Here is a 24,540-nt window from a genome sequence, read left to right on the forward strand (position 1 = left end):
TGAGGTCTGAAAGTCAAATGGGAACAGGGAGCAGAACAGAATGGAAATTAGCAGATGTGGAAGGGAAAGACAGGTGTCCCACTGTGGCAGTGCCCTACAGATTCTTCTTTTACCATACTGTGAGGCCACAGATTGCCAAATGAGCCATCTGAATGAACCCTTGGTACTTGTCACACCACCCTTCAGTCTCCACAATGGACTTTGATTTCAAGCCTCTCCCAGCCCCGTACTTTGAAATCACTGGGACTCTTAAGTTTTCTGATTATCTTCCATTTCTTGATGAGTTCTTAGATATAATGAATTCTCCTCAGTTGCCTCCTTTGATGATACTTATTACTGTTTCTGCTGTGACAAGTCCCCAAACCACTGACAGTGGAATGGGCATCACCTCCACTGAGTCTTCTGTCTGTACCCCTCCTACTCAGTTATCACCCTTTCAGGGTCCCCAAATGTGAGGGCAGAAGAATAGTCCTATATCAGTGGGAATAGCTCTATTAGGACTGAAATAAGTCCCTTATACCTACCTCTCTTGAAGAATCTGGGACAATTTTCCAGGCGTGGGGTTAGAATAAATTTGAGAGGTCATGTTCCAAGAAGTTTGCACTGGTAGACCACGAACTGTCATTCCAGGGTAGATAGACTTCTTCCCCTCTTTGTTCTTGCCTCTAGGTGAATAAAGTTTGGGAGCAGTCTTTTTCTCTCCTATTCAAAAATTTAAATCATGATCTCTCATTTACTGAATGCTAATATTTTTGGAAATTGAGGATGCAAATGGTGTATCTAGGGGGATCTCTTGGGGTTTCAGAGGTGAGATCTTGGCTTCCTAACAACTGTTTATGTATGTGATGGGTAGGCTGGCAGGCTTTACAGGATTCAGTGGCTCCAGTGTGTACATTCTGTCCCTGCTCCTGCTCCTATGAGGCCTCAGTATGGTCTGCAGGGGGAGCTGTGCTCTCATGGCCAGGTGCTGGGATTTTTACCAAAGGGCCACAAGCCGCTTGCTCCTTTCTGCAGGTCCAGACATGCTTGGGAACTGTGGCTTGTGCAGTCTCCCAAGTTAAATTCCCAGCTCCAGCCTTCAGCTTGGGCACCGTGAGTCATCATCAACGGAAACTGTGGCCTCACCAACAGCTAGGTGCAGTGCTTGGCCTTTTCTCACTCTCTCTTTCTCTGTTTCACAGTGATGGAAACTGCTGATGATCTTTTTTAATGGACACAATTAAAGCTGTTATCTAGGGGTAGGGATGGCAATTCTAGATGGAGAGAATAGAACCTGGAAAAAGATGGAAGAAGCCATCCAAGAAGCCATCCCCTGGACGTAGGCAGTGAGGGCCAGTGTGGACCTCTACTGTCTGCAATTCAATGCCAAGGACCCCAGGAAACCCCTTGGTAGTTGGGTAAGAAAGATAGCAGTGGAAACTTAGACAGGTTTGACTGATAGTTTTCTACCAACCTAAGGATAGAAAGAGTGGCCTGGGTTCGTGTCTCTCTCTTTTTTCTTTTTTAATTTTTTTTTTTTTAGTTATACATGACAATAGAATCTATTTTGATATAGTTATACAAGCCTGGAATAGGTTCTTGTCTTAGCTTTGCTTCTAACACACTTTTTGACCTTGGGTAAATAAATTTCTTTCCTTTCTGCACTGATGTGTTAAGAATTTCTCTGAGGGCCCTTCTTACTCTGATGGGTTTGTTAGGCTGAATTGAATGAAAAGAACTTTGAACCTTGTGCTCGTAGTCCTCATATGAATCAAAGCCAGTAGCTCTCTTCTCAAGATGAACAGTGCTCTGTTTACTGTATAAGAAAAATCATATAGACTTGGTTTCTACCCTCCAAGACCTTGTAGTCTGTCTTCCTGCTTTCCTCTTCCCATGAGGCAATGGGCACTGGAAAGCAGGAAACTGGGATTCTAGTTTTGGCTCTGCCAAAACGTGTAATGTCCTTGGGAAGATTATTCCCTTCCTTCAATCTCATTTTCATTTGGGATTAGATTTATTGCCTTCAACTGTCCTCCTCCATCCCCACCCCTCAACTTGAGTCTCCTTCTAGTTTTTCTGCAGGGTGTGATTCTTAGCTCTAGAAGCCCTATTGGGTATAGTTTCCTTTCTTGCTGGGAGGGAGAGAAGCAAGATTATTTTTTAATTATTCAGCTAAGATTAGGTAGCAATCTACATTTTAAGGTGTTATTAATAAGAATCTAAAAGTGTGCAGAGAAGCTTTGGAGTTTGAATGTGAAATGAGTTGTGAAACATCTGCAGAGGCACTGACCCCAATCAAGGTTTTTCTCAGGGTGCCAAATGTCTTCAAGGTGTGACTAGCAGACTGATGTGCTGCTGGATCACTGATCACCACAGGAACAAGAAACCCAAGCACTCAGCTAGAGCAGCCACCTTAGAACAGGGGCTGTTTTCAAACTTTGCAAACTGGCTTAGAGAGTGATAGTCATGTTACTAACACCTGCATTAAGAATTTATAAAGTGCTTTATTGTTTATTGCCTGCCTTTTCATCATAGTCCTGACAAGTGTAAAAGCAGGTTTCATTACTTCTACGTGAGTTGGCTGAGATTTTTAATTTAAGGTTCTTCCTTTAAGGTGATGTTTGAAGATTACACCATGCTAATATATTGAAACATCACATGGTACCCAATAAATATGTACAATTTTTATGTGTCATTTCAGAGAGAGAAAGGAAGAAAGAAAATGTTGTGCTATAGAAGAGGTTTAGACTGGAAGTCAGGAGCTAGACACTGATCCTAAGCCACCACCTCCCTCCCTTGCTCTCTACTTTTCCCTACTTTTTTTCTATAATTCTTAAAGCCATTTGCCTTGGGGTATATTTTATGCTTGTTAATTTTCTTTCCCCCATTTTAGAATGTAAGGTCTGTTAGAGAGTTTTGTTCAATGTTGTGACTTCTTGTACCTAGGACAGTACTTGGCATAGAGTAAGTGCTCAATAGCTACTTGTTGAATATTGTGAACATCTGGCTTCATTTCTGAGTTGGCCATATGATTTGAGAGGTTATTTATTTTATTCAGTTTTGCTTCCTCTTTGGGGAATTAGATTGGATGGTCTCTGATGTCTTTGGAAGCATGTAAAAATTCATGATAAGAGCAATACCTATTACTTTTTTTTTCTTTTAACAAACATTGAGCATCTGCTTTGAGTTAGGCCTTGTGCTGGGTGCTATGGAGAAAATATAGAGAGAATAAGAAAGAATCACTGTTCTCTACCTGTTAGTAGGCAATGTGAGACACACAGTCAGATAGTCTTATATTTGGAGGCATAGAATAAAATAGTTGTTTAAACAGGGGTATAAACACCATGGCAGTGGCTTTTAAAGGAAGAGATGGCTGGGTCTGGGGATGTAGCTTAGGGATAGAGAACTTGCCTAGCATGTGCAAAGTCCTGGGTTCAATTCTCAGCACCACACAAAAAAGGAAGAGATTGCTTATTCTGACTAGGAGTTGAAGGCACACTTTAGGAGGCTGTGGCATTTGAGCTGGGCCCTGCATGATATGAAGGAGTTTTGTAGGTGGAGCATGGCCAGCACTTTGGTTTGGGAGCATAGCATGGCCCTGAGGCCCAGAAGGGAGGAAGTGGAATATGCTCTTCACAAGGTCCAATCATCCAGCATTGAGAGAACATGTGTGCTTTGAGGCACGGCTGTAAAGACAGCTCCCTGTCTAGGCCTGGAGATCCTGATATGTCCTTGCCCAGTTTGGGAGAAGACTATAGTCTGATTCCTCTTTGCTTTTGTCTGGGAAGCTCCAACCCTGCATGTTGCAAACAGTCCTGCAGTCAGTTTGAGGATACTTAGTGTGCAGTCTGTCTTGACTTCTGTCACTGGTGCCCCTGATTTGGTAGCTAATAAAGTCCCACTGGTGAACAGTGGAGCAGCTGTGTAGAATGTCTGTATGTTTTGGAATCCTGATATTTGCCATATAGGTCAAGTATGAAGCTCACTCAGTCATTCATCAATTGGGATCTCTTTGTACCCAGGCTTGTGTCCCTGTGACTCTTAGCAACCTCTGGAAGACCTTGGGAATATTTACTTTTCAAGAGGCTTAGTGACTAAGTGAAAAGTGGAGCTCAGATCAAATGGGCCTCTGCAGGAGAATGACTGCGGGCACCTACTCTGGTATCAGGCTCCTGGGTTCCATCCTAGCTATGACAGCTACTTGCTCTGAGCCCAAGATTTAACCTTTCTGTATATAATAACTTTCTCATCTCTAATTTTAAGGGTTATAATGCCTACTCATAGGGTGTTTCTTTGAATTAAATGGGATAATCCATGTAAAAGAGTCTAACATGAAATAAGTGCCCTCAAAATATTAGCTATTGTTACTGAAGTTTTGCCACTTACTAGGTGCATAATTTGGGGCAAGTCATTTAACTTCAGTGATTTGTCTCTTTATCTATAAGATGGTATTAACACCAATCATTAAAGTAAAGGATAACGATTAAAAGCAAGTCCTAATCTGAGTCAGCTCTTGATAAACAAATTCTCTTTGGTTCCCTACCTTTGTTTCTTCTCTTTGCAAGCTGTTTCTCCTCTTTTTCATTGGGGACTATGTGTAAACATTTTATTCCTGTATTAACTTCTTAAAAACTCTAAACCTTTTATTATGTGACATTGTTCATGATATGACTTTGGAAACTTGAGAAATTTAAAAGGATATATCATTGTCTCAATTTTTATTTAAATTATTAACCATATGAATGGTCTTTGAAATTAGAGTGGATGTTTTATTTTAGGACACTGATCAGACTGAAGATTCCAAAGGTGCCAATAAAATTAAATTATACACTACTCATTTTGACACTAAAGATTTTTAGACATCATTATTAAAGTTTATATCTGGAGGATGTCTGTGAGTGATCTGTTCCAATCTCTCATTTTATGGATGGGAAAGCTAGGCCTCTGGAGGAGGAGGGATCTGTTCAAGGCCATGTAGCTTACAGAAGCCAGAATTAGGATCCAAGTCTTATGAGTCTTGGGCTAAAGTTTCCTCTCCTCTCTTCTAACTCACCTGTTTCACCTCTCTTCTCTACTGCTCCCTTTCATTCTCTTCTTTCCTAGCTTTGATTAATTTGTATCGTGTACATCAGAGGCTTCTAATGTGCCTGCCACTATGCTTGAATCTTTAAAAAAATTCACAGTTCTATAATGGTGACTTCAGTGTTCTTTCTCATCTTTGATTTAGAGACATTGACCTTAAGACATTGCTAGGTGGGAGTTGGCTAAAAAAGGTTTGACAAATTGGTGGAAACTGGGTGGAACCATAGAAGTCCTTGACAGGCAATGAAGTTCATTTTGGGAGAATAGTAACAGTGGCTAATATTTACTACTATATGCCATGCACCTTTTGCAAAAATATCCTTGCAACATCCCTACTAGAAATGCTATTATTCTGCAGATGAGACTTAGAGCTACTGGATAATTTCCTAAAGATTACAGAGCTAGTTAATGGTAAAGTTCAGTAGGGTGATAAGAGGTAGGTAGATTTATAGGTAGGGATATGGTTAGATCATTTGTTCATTCATTTAACAGTATTTATTGAGTACCTACTTTGTGCTGGACATTATTTTAGGATATGCGGATGAATGAAAATGGCCCCTACTCTCATAGACCTGGCTTTTTGGAGGAGACAGACATTAATAGAATAGTTCTCCTAATGAATATATATATGTATGAACAGAGTTCATGGTCTTGGGATTGTTGAACATGATCTATGCTGAGGAGTCAGCAGAACTGGAGAGTGAATAGGAGATGAGTAGGTGAACAGAGTAGGATCATAGACATAGCTGGGGACAGAGGATGGAGGCCTGTGGAAGCCTGGCATGGCACATTTTGTGTGGAAAGCTGCCTGGTGTGACTGCTGGCACCTGTGCTCTGTGCCCTCTTCTTTTTTTCCTGCTCCTTACCCAGAAAGATGATACTGGATGACTCTCAGGCAGTTAGTTTTGTGTTTGAACAATTCTTGGTTATTATCATCAAATATCTTTTTATAAAGTTTCTGTTTACCTGGTAAAACAAAGAAGGAGTTGCAAAACCTTCTGAAGACTTAGAATGAATATGCTGAGAGTAACTAGTGTTTATAAACAGAGGAATGATAAATATAACAAATTAATAGGTAGAGAAGGGTATCCTTCTCATGTGTGTGTCTTTTAGAAGGCCTTGTAGCATCCTGGGATTATAGAGGGGAGGGAATGAAAAGATCTGGTGGCTTTGTCTCTGTCTGACCATAGGTTTTTTTTTTTTTTTTTTAAATAACATCCACCTCTGTCTGCTAACTGCATTTTGTTATCATCAATGATATTCTGTTCCATTTGGATAGATTAATAAAATATGAATATTCTCTAATCTTTCTGTCACTTTCAGGAACCCCTTCCTGAAACAGGATAGAAATAAGTGTCCACCTTCACCACTAGCCTGGACAGCCCTGGATGGATGCTAGAGTTGGTCCCTGGAATATTCACTACCCACTCACCTTTTCCTCAGTGTCTTTCTCCTTCTCCTTCTCCTTCTTCTTCTTCTTCCTCTTCCTCTTCTTCCTCTTCCTCTTCCTCTTCTGACTATTTGATAATATGTTTGCACAGGCCCTAGGAGAGTTAAATAATTTGATAATGAAATAAGATTTTATGAGACTCTTGACCTAGCATCTCTACACACTTATCTACTTCTTTTAATGGCACCTTCTTACTAATCTTGAAATCCTGAAATCTCCTAGAGTGTTTATATCTTCCTGTTCCCTTTTCCTCACATCTATTGGGGTGCCAAGCCACCCAAATAATAATAATAATAATAATAATAATTATTATTATTATTTGGGTGAAATAATTATTTCATATAACTGCCTCTGTGACTTGGACTGAGTACCATGTTTCCTGATGGGCATGGTGAGAATATCTGTGCCACAAGGTTGTTTGGAGAAAGGAACAGAATACTGTATAGAGAATGATTAGAAAGTGTCTGGTACATAACAGGTGTTACAGAAGTGTGAGCTAAGAGTATTGTTGATAGCTTCCTTCATTCCTTTGCCAGAGGTACCATCTCCAAACATTGCTTTCATCAGGCCATACTCCTGCTCAAATCCTGAAGTCTCCCCATTGTTTAGTTAGCATTGTCCCTAAAGTGAGCATGCAAGGCAAAGTGCCAGAGTGTGGTAAGAGAATCTTAAGATTTCTTGCATATTTTTCTCACATTCTTTTATATTTTCTATTTTTTGAGTATGTTTTATTCTGTATATTTATGAGAGAGGGTACATATTCAACATTTAAAAATGTATAAAATACAAGTGTATTCTTTTATAAATAAATGATAATCATCTGTTGGTATGTGGAAAAATATGTTACTGATAGAATAGGGCAAGCAACCAAGTTTGGAGACCCCCTGTAAGATGAGATTCAGATTCCCATGCATGTCATTTCTCTGTGACTGGCCCTAGACTGTGGCCACCGACTTTCCTCCTAGTGTCCCTCCTGTGACCCTCCTTCTCTCTCCTGCTCCTCTCTTATGCCTTTCAATTTCTATGTTATTGTGTATCCTCTTTCCCTGTTCCTCCAATATCCTCTTTCATTCTCTCATTGTCTTTTTTAATCCAGAAGTTCACCTTAAATGCTACTTGTTCCTTTGAGCCTGCCAGGACAATTCTAGCTTGAAATGTTTCCTCCAAGATTTGTAAATGTTCTCTGTTAGTACTATTCACTTGTCCCCTGTTTTTCTGTGTTGTGTTGAGATCTTTTGCAATGTTACTTTTTTGGTTGTATAGTTTGGTTATTGTTAATTCTTACTGGACGTGCCTTTAAATTATATTTCACTTGCTAACTTTATTTTGAGCTGTTTTGTCATTTCTCTCATTTATCATTTATTCAAGACACGTAACTTTACTTTTTAGATGACATTAATATCTTTTTTATCATGGTAATATATAATTCTTTAAGGAAAAGATTCATTTGTTAAATTTGTGATCTGCAAAACCTTGGATTTGATAGCATGCTTCAGCTTGAGGCAGACATTTATCTACAGTGCATTAATGAACATTTTTGAATGTAGATTCTTTATTTTCTTTTACTCCCAGTTCTATAAAAATCACAATCCATGTGTTTAATGCCCTTCTTTTAGCAGTTATAGTCCTAGTTCTATTTGGCCTCCTAGGGTGGTCATTCTTGTGAGGAAAGCTGGGTGGCGTGCAGAGCAGATCCATTCAATCTAGTTCTCCCTCCTCAAACATGCTAAAAAAGGCTGTTTTATCAGCCAAGCTTTTCCAGTTTGTGATAGCAGTGTGTAGATCATTGTAGATGTTATTGGACTTGGAGTCAGAAGACACAGGTTTAAATCTTGATTCCATGACCTGTTGGTTGTTTGAACTTGACCAAGTCATTTAACCCTCATCTGAAATGTAAAGTTAATAATCTCTGTGTCAGAATTATAAGGATTGATTGAGATAGTGTCTATGAATGTGCTATGTACTTGGGAGATTGTTCATAAGTGTTTGTTTAAAACAAAAGAAGAAATAAGAGTCTCCCCTGTCTTCTGTGGACCTTCTGAAACAGAGTATATCATGAGAAACTGACAAACAGATTCAGAGAGTGTGCCAAACTTAGGCTTGAGACTGAAGGCTGAGTGTTGAGTTGGCCTGGTTTCTGACTTGTCTCTACTAGAATGTCTGTGGCTTCCCCAGAGAGTATGAAGATTAATTAGTTAATCTTTGTAAAGTGCTTTGAAGGTGAAAAGTGCTACATAAGTGGAATGGTTGAATTGCTATTGGAGATGTAATAATGGTGGCACCATATTCTGCATTCTTGCCTGTCTTGACATCAGTAATCAATAAGAGAAAGTTCTAAGATGTTTTGCTTAATGTGAAAGAAGGCTTTCATTGTGTGATTGTGATAACACACTTCTTCTTGTAGTCTTGCACATAGCAGCTTTCTATTTCTTCCCAGCTGAGGAATGCTAGGGTCATTTAAGAAGCAACAGTCTCATCCTTTGGCTTCTTGGGAATCTCTGGCTAAGGCAGTCTGATTATAAATCCTAGCCAAGCTTAGGTAGAGGGATAGTTTGCCAGTTTTGGATGCTTCCTGGGTCCTTGGCACCTGAATTTTTTCAGTCTAATACTGCATAAATAGAGAAAGAGTGTTGTGTGATTATACAGTGGCATGGATCAGTGTGAATAACTGATGCAGAGTGGTACCATGGGTTAGTTGAAAGAGATGTGGCTAGCTGTGTGTCCCTAAGCAGGTCACTTTTCTGAGCCTTTTAAATGGCAGCATAGTTGTTGAATACAATACCAAAGGTGGCTAAAAGGAGGGTGAGTTTCATCCTTTCTTGGAAGATTTTGGGAGCTAAGAAAGTTTTCATAGAATTAGTGGTACATAAGCTGGACTCTAAAAGTTGATTCATGGTTTACCAGGTAAGGAAGGGGCATCTGTAGCATAAGGAATAGCACATGCTGATGCATGAAATAGTACATCTGAGTGGACTCACTTCCAGTTCTCATAATATTACCAGACACCCTGTGGGCTGCATAGGCTTTGTTCTGAGGAAGCCCAGGAGTCAGATTCCAGTGAATTCCTTAGTATGTACTTTAGTGTCTACAAGCATGTTAAACCTGAGAATTATATCCCTGCAGAGCCCTGTATCCCTGTGATATTTCCTACATGAATCTATGGTAGTTTTTTAGCCAACACTATGAACCATTTGTTGAATGTGGGCCAGATGAAGCTTTGATATCAAACACAGAGTATGTAGTAGATTTGTCTAGAATTTAATATGCATTACTTTGTGTTTTGTCTCTTAAGCAAAATTTTTCTTTGTTAAAATAAACATGTATAAAGAATTTATACAGCGCACATGGTTATGCATATTTATTGCAGAGAATCTGTTAATAATCTATGCCTCATTGGATTTTGATTTGTGTTGAAATAACAAATGTGGCATTTGGCACAACTGAATAAGTTTGGTGAATTTTCTCTTATCTGGGAAAAGAAAGGCCATTTCTTCTTCTTCAAACTTCATTTTCTTTTATCATCTATAGCACTGGCTAGCATCCTGAGTGGTAATGGGGAACTGAATGCTTTTATGGCTCCAAATAATTTTGTCTTTTTAATTTTTTCTCCTTTCTTCTGTTATTCCCTTAACTCAAGTACACATAGACACTTGTCTTGGGACTGTTAGAATTGCTTCTGTATTTTGAACCTCTTAAGAAGTTGGATTTGATAGCATGCTTCAGCTTGGGTGGGAACACAGACTCTTATGTGGAGGGAAAAATGGAGAAAGAAAAAACAAAGAAACTGGCTATTAATTGAGTTAGGAGGAAAGCCTTAACAAATTGTGGTGTGGGGAACTTCAGTGGGGGTGAAGGACTCTGGGTTAGGTAGAAGGGACAAAAGCCTCAGAACAGGCATCTGTGCAAAGCTTGAGGAGGGTGCAAAGAAGAGGAGAGGTGGATAGGCTGTGAGAGTGGTTGAAGTTGATATGTAGTAATATTCAAGGGTATATCTATATTCAATGCAAGAGCACAGGCTTTAGAATCATCCTCTGATTCTTGCTCTGTGCTCACCACTTACTTGATATTTGGCAAGTCATTTAACCTTTCAGTTTCCACATCTGTAAAAGTTTAAATACTTGTACTTTCTTTACAGGAAGATAGGAAGACTTTTGGTACCTAGTAGTTGGTGCTAATGTAAATATTCACACTTCCTCTAGTAATTCATAACCTACCCATGAAATCACAGCCCTGGAATGAAGCCTTAATTCAAATAATGTTTATTTTTAGAAACTGGCAAGGTGTTCACCTGGGGCCGAGCAGACTATGGTCAACTAGGGAGGAAATTGGAGTTTCATGATAGCTGGAAACTAGAAAAACAAGATTCATCCTTCCCTTGCTCGAGACCACAGAACAGCCCACCTTCATCTCTGCATTGCCTTACAGGAGCAACTGAGGTAGGAAGTGACTTCTCACATACAAATGTCTCTTTTCCTTGTCTTTCTTTAAAGTGTTTACAAAGGGCCTACTGTGTGTCATGCATTATGATTGATTCCATGTAGAAACCTAAAGTGGCTTCCCCAAGGAGCTCATGGTTTAATATGTTAGAAAAGTCTATTCCCCAGTTACCCAGGTGATTACATCATAAGGCAGACTGTGTGTAACTCTTCTAAAGAGGTTAAAAATACAATATTTTGGGTCTACTATGAGGAGTGGGAAATGAATTCTGGGTACAGGGGTTGGCTTGATCTTAGAGAATGATATGGCTTTGAGCTGTTCTGTGGAGGATGGTTCAGACTTGAGCAAACACTTGGAAGAGAGGAGAAGACTTTTAGTTGGGTGCAACAGCAGGAACAGAATCATAAGGGTAGGAATGTGAAGAAAATGTTTTGGGGTCACGGGTGGTTAAATTTGGCTGAAGCATGGGGCAATTACGAGGTAATATCAGAAAGATGGGTTGGGACCTGATGCGGGGGGCGGCTTTAATACTGAGCTAAATATTTTGCACTTCTGTTTATATTTCCCAGTATACAAAGCATTGTACTTCAGTTGCTTATTCAAGCCCCTTTGGTTCTCTAAAATGGCTTGAATTTCTGCATTTAAGGCAGGAGGCTTAATTTCTCCAGGGTGCATGTTTCTGTTACTAAATTTTACTTTACTGCTTTAAAGAAAGGCTAGTTTTTTGAGAGGAATGGCTATGCAGGAAATATGCCTCTGAACCCAGGTTGGTTTAATGAAGGAATTTAGTCTTCATTCAGATTCTGTCAAAAAATTAATAAGCTAGTGAGACTTCTGTAATTAGCATCAGACTAATTACAACCCTTTCCATACCTGGAGGGCTTCCCTTCCCCTGGGGACTGCTTGGCCTCCTCCTTCCGGGTATGTAGGACGATTCTCAATTTCTACTTCACATCCCAGCCCTGGTTCTCCTGGGTGTTCCTTAGTGTTAGGTTGAGTCTGCCTTTACTTCATTTCTCTTTCTCTTTGACTGAAAGATACTAAATAACACCACAAAGACAGTTTATACAAGGTAATAGTAATAATAAACCCTCCCAAAATCTTACCACCTTTACATAGCTACATTCTTTTTTGCATTTACACATATGTATACTCCAAAAATTGTAGTGATAGTCTTCATTATTTTGTCAAAAATTCTTTGCTTTGTTTCCTCTTGGTCTTTAAAATGATCATTTAAAATGGCTATATCACATTACTTGATCAGAAGGTTGTGGGATTTTCTAAGCCATTCTTTGGGTGTTGGATATTTACATCATTTTCTCTTTTTAATTTTTTAGTTTTTAATAACTGTTGTGAACCCTGCAGTGAATTCCTGTTGAACTCTTTCTTTAAGATAGGATCTTGGTAGAGCATTAATAACAAGGATATATAAAGAACTCATAAAACTTAGGACTGGGATGTAGCTCAGTTGGTAGAGTGCTTGCCTCCAATGCACAAGGCCCTGGGTTCAATCCCCAGCACCAAAACAAAAAACAAAACAAAAAAACAAAACAAAACAAACAAAAAAACCTTAATGCCAAAAAAAAAAAAAATCCCCACATAATTCAATCAATAAATGGGCAAAGGAACTGATCAGACACTTCACAGAAGAAGAAATACAATTGATCAACAAATATATGAAGAAAGTTTAACATCTCTAGCAATTAGAGAAATGCAAATCAAAACTACACTGAGATTCCATCTCACTCACTCACAAATGGCAATCATCAAGAATACAAGCAAAAATGAGTGTTGGAGAGGATGTGGGAAAAATGGTACACTCATATATTTCTGGTGGGACTGCAAATTGGTGCAACCATTATGGAAAGCAGTATGGAGATTCCTAAGAAAACTTAGAATGGAACCACTATTTGACACAGTCATCCCACTCTTAGATTTATACCAAGGACTTGAAATCAGCCTTAAAGAAGAATGAAATTATGGCATTTTCCAGTAAATGGATGGAACTGGAGAGTATCATGCTAAGCAAAATAAGCCAATCCCAAAGAACCAAAGGCCAAATGTTTTCTCTGATATGTGGATGCTAATTCTCTGATATGTGGATGCTAATTCACAATAATCACGTGGGAGAATAGAGGTAATTTGGACTAGACAGAGGGGAGTGAAGAGAGGGGTAGGAATGATAGTAGAATGAATCATATACTTATTACTCTATGTGCATATATGATTATGTGACTGTTATAACTCTATATCATGTACAACCAGAAAAATAAGAAGTTATAGTCCATTTATATATGTGTCACAGTGCATTTTTTTTTTTTTTTTTTTTTTGTGGTGCTGGGAATTGAACCCAGGGTCTTGTGCATGTAAGGCAAGCATTCTACCAACTGAGCTATATCCCCAGCCCTTGTCACAGTGCATTCTACTGTCATGTATAACTAATTAGAAAAAATAATAAAAGAAAGAATTATTCTTCATCTTACCAGAAGAACCAGAGATTCAAAAACTTTATGACTCCCTGTGCCTCTGCTACCTAACCTCAAAGTCTCAAATTACCTACCCATGAAAGCATCCATTTACTGGAAAATACCATAATTTCATTCTTTTTTAAGGCTGAGTAATATTCCATTGTATATATACCACAATTTTTTTTAATGAGGTAACTTTTTTCATAGCTTTATTTTATTCATTTATTTTTTATGTGATGCTAAGGATTGAACCCAGGGCCTCACATGTGCTAAGCAAGTACTCTACCACTGAGCCACAACCCCAGCCCATCCACAGTTTCTTTATTCATTCATCTGTTGAAGGGCACCTAGGGTGGTTCCATCATTTAGCAATTGTGAGTTGAGCTGACATAAACATTGATGTGGTTGCATCACTGTAGTATGCTGATTTTAAGTCCTTGGGGTATAAATCTAAGAGTGGGATGACTGTCAAATGGTGGTTCCATTCTAAGTTTTCTTAGGAATCTCCATACTGCTTTCCATAATGGTTCAACCAATTTGCAGTCCCACCAGAAATATACGAGTGTACCATTTTTCCCACATCCTCTCCAACACTCATTTTTGCTTGTATTCTTGATGATTGCCATTTGTGAGTGAGTGAGATGGAATCTCAGTGTAGTTTTGATTTGCATTTCTCTAATTGCTAGAGATGTTAAACATTTCTTCATATATTTGTTGATTGATTGTATTTCTTCTTCTGTGAAGTGAAGAATAGTTCTTAAGATATACCTTATGTAATAATACATATTAGGGAGAATAGCATGCATAGTTCTTGGCCTGAAGTAGGTACTCAGTAATTATTGGTTCTGTTCTCTTCTGCTTTGAGAGCTTTTGATGTCTTGAGGTGGCCACAATGTGCAGTACTGTGACAGATGTGGTCAGTGTAAACATGTAGCCTAAGAATCTAATGGGTGTGTCTTTTATGTGGCTTCTTAGTGGAGCAATATGGGAGTGGGTTTGTGCTTCAGTCCTCTTGGCAGCTTCATTTTAATGTTTGCCTCCTCGTTTCCAGTGTCTGGGGTGCTGGTATTTATACACTGGTCTCCCTGTAGATTTAGACTCCTGGCTATTACCCATTGGTAAATTTGGTTTGGGAGTTATATCCAGTTGTTGATACCTAAGTCTGGCCCATTGAGCATCCATTTTTCTGAGGACCAGAGAGAGCCAGACCAGTGGGATTTTATAAGCTGGTGGAGTGGGTTCACCTTGGAAAAGATAAGAGCCATATTAAACTAGATGCTGCCCTGGTTGGGAAATATAGGGATCCCTGGGGAAGCAGGAACAGCCTTGAGCTAAGCTGACAATTCGTGACTTTTAAGCACTTGTGTGGAACATAGCTGACCAGTTGAGTTTAATTTGCATTAATTGCCTTTAATATCCAAGGAGTAAGGATCTGGGATCTCAGATGGAATGTCTACTGGTCCAGAGTGACAGCCAAGTAGAAAGGTGAACTGAGCTGGGATATGGTATAACCTTTCTTTCCCCTGATAAAAGAAAGCAAATAAATACAGAGCTACTCAGTGCTTATCATGGGCCAATGTACTAAATACTTTATACATATTATTTCACCTTTATAATAAACCTTTGTGCATGTGTTAAGATCATTGCTTTCCCTCTTAAAACTGCTTTCATTGTGTCCCATAGATTCCGGTATATTGTGTCTGTATTGTCGTTTATCTCTAAGAATTTTTTTATTTCCTCCTTTATGTCTTCTGTAACCCATTGATCATTCAGTAACATATTGTTCATTTTCCAGGTGATACAGGATTTTTCCTTCCTTCTTTTATCATTGATTTCCAGTTTCATTCCATTATGATCAGATATGGTGCATGGTGTTATCTCCACACCTTTATATTTACTAAGAGTTGCCCTATGGCATAATATATGGTCTATCTTTGAGTAGGATCCATGTGCTGCTGAGAAGAACGTGTATCCACTTGATGATGGTTGATATATTCTATATATGTCAATTAAGTCTAGGTTATTGATTGCATTATTGAGTTCTATAGTTTCTTTATTCAGCTTTTGTCTAGAGGATCTGTCTAATGGCAAGAGCGGTGTGTTGAAGTCACCCATAATTATTGTGTTGTGGTCTATTTGACTCTTGAACTTGAGGAGAGTTTGTTTTATGAACGTTGCAGCACCATTGTTTGGTGCATACAAATTGATAATTGTTATGACTTGTTGGTGGATGGTTCCTTTTAACAGTATACAGCGTCCTTCTTTATCCCTTTTGATTAACTTAGGTTTGAAGTTGATTTTATTTGATATGAGTATGGCCACTCCTGCTTGCTTCCGAGGGCCATGTGAGTGGTATGATTTTTCCCAACCTTTCACCTTCAGCCTGTGTATGTCTTTTCCTATCATATGAGTCTCCTGAAGGCAGCATATTATTGGATTTGTTTTATTAATCCAGGTTACTAGCCTATGTCTCTGAATGGTGAATTTAAGCCATTAACATTTAAGGTTACAATTGAAATATGGTTTGTACTTCCAGTCATGTTTATTTATTTATTTATTTTAGTTTGGCTAGTTTTTCCTCTTTGGTTATTTTTCTCCCCCTTTACTGAGATACCTCCCACTGTTCGTTTTGGAAAGAAAAAAACAACAAATAAATGAATTCACACTACATCTTAAAACCCTAGAAAAGGAAGAGCAAAACAACAGCAAATGTAGTAGAAGACAAGAAATAATTAAAATCAGAGCGGAAATCAACGAAATTGAAGCAAAAAAAACCATTGAAAAAATTGATAAAACTAAAAGTTGGTTCTTTGAAAAAATAAATAAGATCGACAAACCCTTAGCCATGCTAACGAAGAGAAGAAGAGAGAGAACTCAAATTACTAACATACGGGATGAAAAAGGCAATATCACAACAGACACTACAGAAATACAGAAGATAATTAGAAAGTATTTTGAAACTCTATATTCCAATAAAATAGAAGATAGTGAAGATATCGATAAATTTCTTAAGTCATATGATCTGCCCAGATTGAGTCAGGAAGACACACACAATTTAAACAGACCAATAACAAAGGAAGAAATAGAGGAAGCCCTCAAAAGTCTACCAACCAAGAAAAGCCCTGGACTGGATGGGTATACAGCGGAGTTTTACAAAACCTTCAAAGAAGAATTAATACCAATACTTTTCAAGCTATTTCAAGAAATAGAAAAAGAAGGAGCTCTTCCAAATTCATTCTATGAGGCCAACATCACCCTGATCCCGAAACCAGACAAAGACACTTCAAAGAAAGAAAACTACAGACCAATGTCTCTAATGAACTTAGATGCAGAAATTCTCAATAAAATCCTGGCGAATCAAATACAAAAGCATATCAAAAAAATTGTGCACCATGATCAAGTAGGATTCATCCCTGGGATGCAAGGCTGGTTCAATATACGGAAATCAATAAATGTTATTCACCACATCAATAGACTTAAAGATAAGAACCATATGATCATCTCGATAGATGCAGAAAAAGCATTCGACAAAGTACAGCATCCCTTTATGTTCAAAACACTAGAAAAACTACGGATAACAGGAACTTACCTCAACATTGTAAAAGCTATATATGCTAAGCCTCAGGCTAGCATCATTCTAAATGGAGAAAAACTGAAGGCATTCCCTCTAAAATCTGGAACAAGACAGGGATGCCCTCTCTCACCACTTCTATTCAATTTAGTTCTTGAAATACTAGCCAGAGCAATTAGACAGACAAAAGAAATTAAAGGCATAAAAATAGGAAAAGAAGAACTTAAATTATCACTATTTGTGGATGATATGATAATATATCTAACAGACCCAAAAGGGTCTACAAAGAAACTGCTAGAGTTAATAAATGAATTCAGCAAAGTGGCAGGATATAACATCAACACGCATAAATCAAAGGCATTCCTGTATATCAGCAACAAAACTTCTGAAATGGAAATGAGGAAAACCACTCCATTCACAATATCCTCAAAAAAAATAAAATACTTGGGAATCAACCTAACAAAAGAGATGAAAGATTTATACAATGAAAACTACAGAACCCTAAAGAGAGAGATAGAAGATCTTAGAAGATGGAAAAATGTACCCTGTTCATGGATAGGCAGAACTTACATCATCAAAATGGCAATATTACCCAAAGTTCTCTACAGGTTTAATGCGATGCCAATCAAAATCCCAATGGCATTTCTTGTAGAAATAGATAAAGCAATCATGAAATTCATATGGAAAAACAAAAGACCCAGAATAGCAAAAGTAATTCTTAGCAGGAAGTGTGAATCTGGAGGTATAGCGATACCAGATTTCAAACTGTACTACAGAGCAGTAGTAACAAAAACAGCATGGTACTGGTACCAAAACAGGCGGGTGGACCAATGGTACAGAATAGAGGACACAGAGACCAATCCACAAAATTACAACTTTCTTATATTTGATAAAGGGGCTAAAAGCATGCAATGGAGGAAGGATAGCATCTTCAACAAATGGTGCTGGGAAAACTGGAAATCCATATGCAACAAAATGAAGCTGAACCCCTTTCTCTCGCCATGCACAAAAGTTAACTCAAAATGGATCAAAGAGCTTGATATCAAATCAGAGACTCTGCGCCTGATAGAAGAAAAAGTTGGCTCCAATCTACATATTGTGGGGTCGGGCTCCAAATTCCTTAATAGGACGCCCATAGCCCAAGAGTTAATAACAAGAATAAACAAATGGGACTTACTTAAACTAAAAAGTTTTTTCTCAGCAAGAGAAACAATAAGAGAAGTAAATAGGGAGCCTACATCCTGGGAACAAATCTTTACTCCTCACACTTCAGATAGAGCCCTAATTTCCAGAATATACAAAGAACTCAAAAAATTAAACAATAAGATAACAAATAACCCAATCAACAAATGGGCCAAGGACCTGAACAGACACTTCTCAGAGGAGGACATACAATCAATCAACAAGTACATGAAAAAATGCTCACCATCTCTAGCAGTCAGAGAAATGCAAATCAAAACCACCCTAAGATACCATCTCACTCCAGTAAGATTGGCAGCCATTATGAAGTCAAACAACAATAAGTGCTGGCGAGGATGTGGGGAAAAGGGTACACTTGTACATTGCTGGTGGGACTGCAAATTGGTGTGGCCAATATGGAAAGCAGTATGGAGATTCCTGGGAAAGCTGGGAATGGAACCACCATTTGACCCAGCTATCGCCCTTCTCGGACTATTCCCTGAGGACCTTAAAAGAGCGTACTATAGGGATACTGCCACATCAATGATCATAGCAGCACAATTCACAATAGCAAGACTGTGGAACCAACCTAGATGCCCTTCAATAGATTAATGGATTAAAAAAAATGTGGCATTTATACACAATAGAGTATTACGCAGTACTAAAAAATGACAAAATCATGGAATTTTCAGGGAAATGGATGGCATTAGAGCAGATTATGCTAAGTCAAGCTAGCCAATCCTTAAAAAACAAATGCCAAATGTCTTCTTTGATTTAAGGAGAGCAACTAAGAACTGAGCAGGGAGGAAGAGCATGAGGAAAAGATTAACATTAAACAGAGACGAGTAGTGGGAGGGAAAGGGAGAGAGAAGGGAAATTGCATGGAAATGGAAGGAAACCCTCAATGTTATACGAAATCACATATAAGAGGTTGTGAGGGGAAAGGGGGGGAAAACAAGGGAGAGAACTGAACAACAACAGATGAGGTAGAGAGGGAAGATGGGAGGGGAGGGGAGGGGAGGGGGGATAGTAGGGGATAGGAAAGGCAGCAGAATACAACAGTCACTAATATGGCATTATGTAAAAATGTGAATGTGTAACTGATGTGATTCTGCAATTTGTATTTGGGGTAATAATTGGAGTTCATAACTCACTTGAATCAAATGTATGAAAGATGATATGTCATGAGCTTTGTAATGTTTTGAACAACCAATAAAAAAAATAAGATCATTGCTTTATAAACAAGAAGACTGTTCATAGATGGGTAACTCAGAATGAGTAATCCAGAATGGGAAACTTAAGTGGCCCCTGAATCCCACCGTAGGTAAATGGTGGGCCTGGGTCTTGAACTTGAAGTATTTAAAGACACTCAAATACTTTCTCCATAGATGAAGTAAAATTGAGGATGATTTCCCTATGTCCTTTTTTATGGGTACCCTTCCCTGAATGAAAATTTTTGAATTCTGGGAATTAGAGTCTCTGAATTCCTTGAGTCTCAATTTCTTTCTTTAAGCCTTGTCTCACTTCTAACCTGAGAAAGGTTTTACTTGAGATTTTAGACATGGTGGGTTTTTCTTTAATGTTCTTACAGTGGTATTAATTCATGCACTGTCAGCTTTACTTTAGATATTAGAGCTTTCTAGTTTCTTTTGGAAAATTCCAGGGGTGGCACAGTGATTGAGATTTATTCCCTGCCCCCATGTACATTGCCAGCACAGGATGTGTGTGAACAGGTCTGTTTGCTCCTTGACAGCAAAAATATACCACAGCAACCTTTTACTTTCCAAGTTCTGTGTAGTTGCTGCCAGCACATTTTCTGTGGAACATTGGCTCCAACCCCCACCCAAAAGTGAACGCCTGTGTGTTGCAGTTGGGTAGAAGCATTTGTGCTCATTCAGTGGGTGTATCCTAAGATTCAGCAGCAGCTAGTGTTGGTTATTTGTGGTGCCATTGGGGGACCTGCTGGACAAGAGCTGGACTGAAAGTTAAAGACGTGGGTTCTTTCGTTGGTTCTCCCCTGGCTGAGTGAATTGGGCAAGCCCCTTTTCCTCTTTTGTTCTTGGCTTCCCCATATGTAGGTAGACCAGATGATTTCTAGTGTTTTTACTAGATCCAAGAATCTCTTCCATAGCTAATTCTTATTTCTTAGAAATGATCACTACTTTACTTTGTAATGACTTCTGCTTCTGGTGTTCCTTAGTTTCATAACTAAGGTTACTAATCCCTAGCTGTTAATTGAAGTTCCAGGCTTCAACCTTGCTCTGACTGCCCTTGTTCTGTTCTCTCTCCTGTTCTTTGTGCCAGCCTTCCTATTCCAGTTTAGTTTGTGGAACTTGGTATGATGTCCTTGCTCCTTAGTACCTGGACTCAAATATGTGTCCCTGCTTTCTGTTTGATCTGTAGTATTTTCAGGACCAGATCTCTGCCTGGTCTTCCCAGAACTTTTAGTTTGGCTTTGACTTTTGTTCCCTTGTTGACTGGGACAGACCTTGGTGACCCTGCCTTTTTGGAGTCCTTGCCCCCTGCAACACTTTCCACTGGCTCTTTGTATGTGACTGTTCTGCCTTTTCTGTTCTCCTGCATCTCGGTCATTTATCTGCATGTTGACTTTAAGGTCTCACTCTTTCCTTAGTCAACTCATAAAACATTGACTGACATATGCTATGTGCCAGTGCCTGCTGCCTTGTGGTATGGGGGTAGATATGAACATTAAAAATGGATGGTCTTTGCCCTCAGAGAACTTCCAGGTGTATAAATAAATAAGATACTGTACAGAGTGAAAATTTCTATTAGAGGTAGATACAAAAGACCAAGGGAGCAGTGAAGATGGAAAGATTACTTCCGAAGACACTATCCCAAAAAAAAAAAAAAAATGTTGTTTGAACTAGGTTTTTAAGAATGAGTAGGAGGAGTACAGCAAAGGTAGAAAGATATCCCATGCCAAGGGACACCATGAACTAAAACTGTTCTGCTGGATCTGCTTTTAACTCAGGATGCTTGGGCCTTCTAGTGGGTTGAGCCTAGTTTTGCTATGTGGCCACCTGTCTGGTTTGTCCCTGAACCTTATATAGTAATGAAAGAAAATAACTTTCACCTATGTTGTCTCATTTGATCTGGGCATGATGCTGTGAAATAGGCCAGAAGAGGAATGTGTATTCCTATTTTCTAATTGGGGAAACTGATGCTCAGGGAGGTTAGCTAGGAATTAGGAGAAGATCCAAGACAAACGGCCCAATTGCCAGTGTTGCTGGGGGCCTGCTGTGGGCTCAGTATGCAGCCACAGTCCTGAGTCATGTTCCTGGTTTAAATTCTGCCCATATTTGGTTAAGGTGCTCCAAATCCCAGTATTCACATGTATGTGTGTGTTTGCACATGCAGTCATTGGAGCAGGAGTAGGAAATGTGGAAATAAACAAGAATTGAACCAGAGTTTGGGTAATTGTCAAGCTCAAATGCCATCAGCCCTCATTTTGCTGCAGGACTGAAACTGTTAGAGAATCAACCTGTGCACAGGGTCTAAGTGAAATCTGTCAGAATGAGTGGGAAAGAAGCTATTTTTAGTTTGCAGAGTCACTCACTCAGCTGTATTAGCTGAGGTTTGAGCCTGTCCCTACGCTTTCCACAGTGTTAGTTCTGAAGGAGAAATACCACTTGAATGCTGTGTAAAATCCATTAATGAACCTGGAAGTTTCCAGGGCGTCTTTGTCCTGCAGCTCCCTCGGAAGGCTGCCTTTCCTGAATGACCTTCCTCCTTTCCTATATTTAATGCATTTCTAATTTTAAGTTTGTGTCAAGACTGTGGGACTTTGGTGCCCTAAATAACACAGAAATCTACCACCAGCAATCAGCTGAGTCCGGAGGGTTCTGACAGAATTGAACACAACCTGAAAAAAGCATTCCCAAGTGGCTCTCTGGTAAGTACCCCAGAGCATCACTGCCATTTCTGGAGGAGCCTAAGGTCTCAGATCATGGGGGCACCACAGCCCAAACCTTTTGCACAGCAGGGGTTAGTATTTGAGAGCCCTCCCCAAATGGGTAACAGTGCTCAAAATGTGTAGCAGTGTTCACCCAAGAGTGTTCCATTGGTGATTACAAATTCTAGCACATCTGTGCTGTAGTTGCTGACATAGCAGGGGAAGAAATAACATCAACCCTCAAAGCAGTGGGCTGGGTCGGTCCTTGAGAACACTCAGAGGAGAGAAAGAGCCACCAGACAGGGTCGTCTTGTTGGAGTTGGTAAAAAAGATGTGACATGGCAAGCATTTACTACTGCCTGCTATTTTCTTATTTATCTGTATGTACTAACTTGCTCTTCTCACTAAAATATAAGTTCCAAGAGAGCAAGGGCTTTGTGTGTCTTGTTCAAAGTCATGGTCTCAGTGTCTAGAGTAACCTCTACCCCCTTGTAGGTAATTAGTGGATATTCAATGATTGAATAAAATAAAAGTGAATGAAAGAAATGGTTTTGGAGATACGTGCCCCTTCTCACCTCCTTTTTTCATTCTCCCTCCTTCTAATCTGTGCTTCTTAATCCCAGGCTAGTTCAGGAAGAGGTATTTCTATGTTTTCAGGCATTTGGTCATTAAATGCACTGCAGAGCCAGCACAGATGGGCTTTGACCCTGTACCATGCTCAGAAGAGCGCTGGAGTTTCTTACAGAGGCTACAGATGATGAGGTTCTGGTCCTTCAGCTCTTAACAGTTCACTGAGTACTTTTATGCTTATTCACCTTTGGTTTCTTTCTTTAGTCCAACAGATGCTTAGGTGTTCCCTTCTCTCTTAGACTGCAATAACAGGATGGGAGAAGCAGACAAGAGTGGAACAGTTCCTGTCTTAGGAGATTATGAATAAGTAGTAGGGTTAGGTTAAGTTTATTATAAGATAAGCAGAAGGTGACAAAGGCTCTTGAGGGTCCAAGGATGAAAATTTGTTCATCCCATCCCATGTACTTGGGGACCTTTTCTTTCTTGCATTTTCAGTCCCTGTGGTTTATTGGGTTCTTCAGGGTTAGGGTAGGAGATGATGACTGAAAAAGACTTCCTTAACAGAAAGTCTTAATGTTACATTAGTTTTCAAGGGAGCTCATGTAAAGTTACAGGGGAATCTTGGCAAGAACTTGAATTTAAGAGGAAAGCAGAGGAAGAACAGCAGAGTAGCTGTTTATAGATTAAGTATGATAAGAGGGGAGAAAGTATCACAGAAGTGTCCCAGAAGGTGAAGAGATTTCAACAGGGAGGTCAGGGAGGTTGGGGATGGAGATAAGATCACTGGGTTTAGTAATGGGAAGGCTATGATCATACTTTTGACAGCAACTTCATTGAAGAGGTGGAAGCCAAAGCAGGAGCTTAGTTACTAGAGGATGATGGCAAATACAGGCTGCTGGTGTGAGCACACCTTATGGGAGATGTAGCAAAGGAGAATGGGAACAAGTTCATGCCTTTGACAGGAGAACCTGGTTCTAGTTAGTTTTGTTTGTGTGGAGAAATCAGAGTTTGTCAGAAGGCTGAAAGCAAGGATCAAAGAGTGAGAATGTTTATAGGCAAAGTTGCATGAGGGAAGGGGATGATTTGAGCCAGGCCCCCATGGAGATGAGAAGTAGTTTGAGGTCACTGTGAAGGACTTAGTTCCGAGAAGGAGGAAGGATACCTTTTCTTTTTTTCAACCTAGGAGTAAAGAAAAAAGGGATATGAGAAGATAGAAGTTTTGAGGTGAAGAAGCCAGTGTTTTTATTGAACTTGTGTATCATCATGATGAATGTTTTATTTATTATGTGTGTTTATTGTGTCCTACCCTGGGCCAGGTACAGTGCAAGGCATCAAGAATTCACAAATAAAAGACAAAGTTGCTGCTCAATTGTGCAACACAGTATTTACTAGTGATACGGTAATTATTATGTTCATCTCTAAATCAAACTTTGAGTTCTTTGAGGATAGGCATGGTCTTTTTTCTTTGTATAATTAGGGTCAGGTTTGGTACAAAGTAAATAGTCTGAGAAAGAGTGCCAAAAAGAATGTGTAAGCTTATGCAAGGGAGACCACAAGGATGGGACTAGTTTGCTCTCCTCCGTGAGTGAGTCCATCCAACACAGTCTGGTGACTGTCTAGAAATGGGAGAAGAAAAACACTGTTTTGTGCTCTAATGCCTGAGTGGTGGACATTTCTTTTAGGGGTGCAGAAACTGAAGTTCAGAGAGAAATTTGACAATAGTTTAAGTGAGAACCTGTTCTTAGACTCCTCCTCATTCTTCTCATTGCTATTCCTGTATTCCAACAACTTCCTCTCTGGATAGTTCTGAATAGGATGTGTCCTCAGGCTCTGGCTTTCACCATCTGGGTGGTAGTTCTGACTAACAAAAGATATGGTGACCTTCTTCAGG

At 39.3% G+C, this 24,540-nt stretch overlaps 1 protein-coding gene and 1 non-coding gene across 10 annotated transcripts in view; both read left to right on the plus strand.

Annotated features, from left to right (window-relative positions):
• Positions 1-24,540, plus strand: part of Sergef (secretion regulating guanine nucleotide exchange factor) — a 232,351-nt gene that overhangs the window by 40,289 nt on the left and 167,522 nt on the right. For 8 of the 9 annotated variants that reach the window (XM_027942392.2, XM_071616358.1, XM_071616357.1 and 5 more), the window contains one exon: positions 10,781-10,947. The exons of the other annotated variant lie outside the window; for it this stretch is intronic. In XM_027942392.2, coding sequence (XP_027798193.2) covers positions 10,781-10,947 — 167 coding nt within the window. The remainder of the gene's footprint in view (positions 1-10,780; positions 10,948-24,540) is intronic. 9 annotated transcript variants of the gene reach the window in all.
• On the plus strand, positions 12,402-12,474 carry Trnaw-cca (transfer RNA tryptophan (anticodon CCA)). Its single transcript has one exon. It is a non-coding gene; the product is annotated as a tRNA-Trp (tRNA).

This window comes from Marmota flaviventris, chromosome 9 (assembly GCF_047511675.1).
Source record: "Marmota flaviventris isolate mMarFla1 chromosome 9, mMarFla1.hap1, whole genome shotgun sequence".
Classification (NCBI taxonomy): Eukaryota; Metazoa; Chordata; class Mammalia; order Rodentia; family Sciuridae; genus Marmota; species Marmota flaviventris.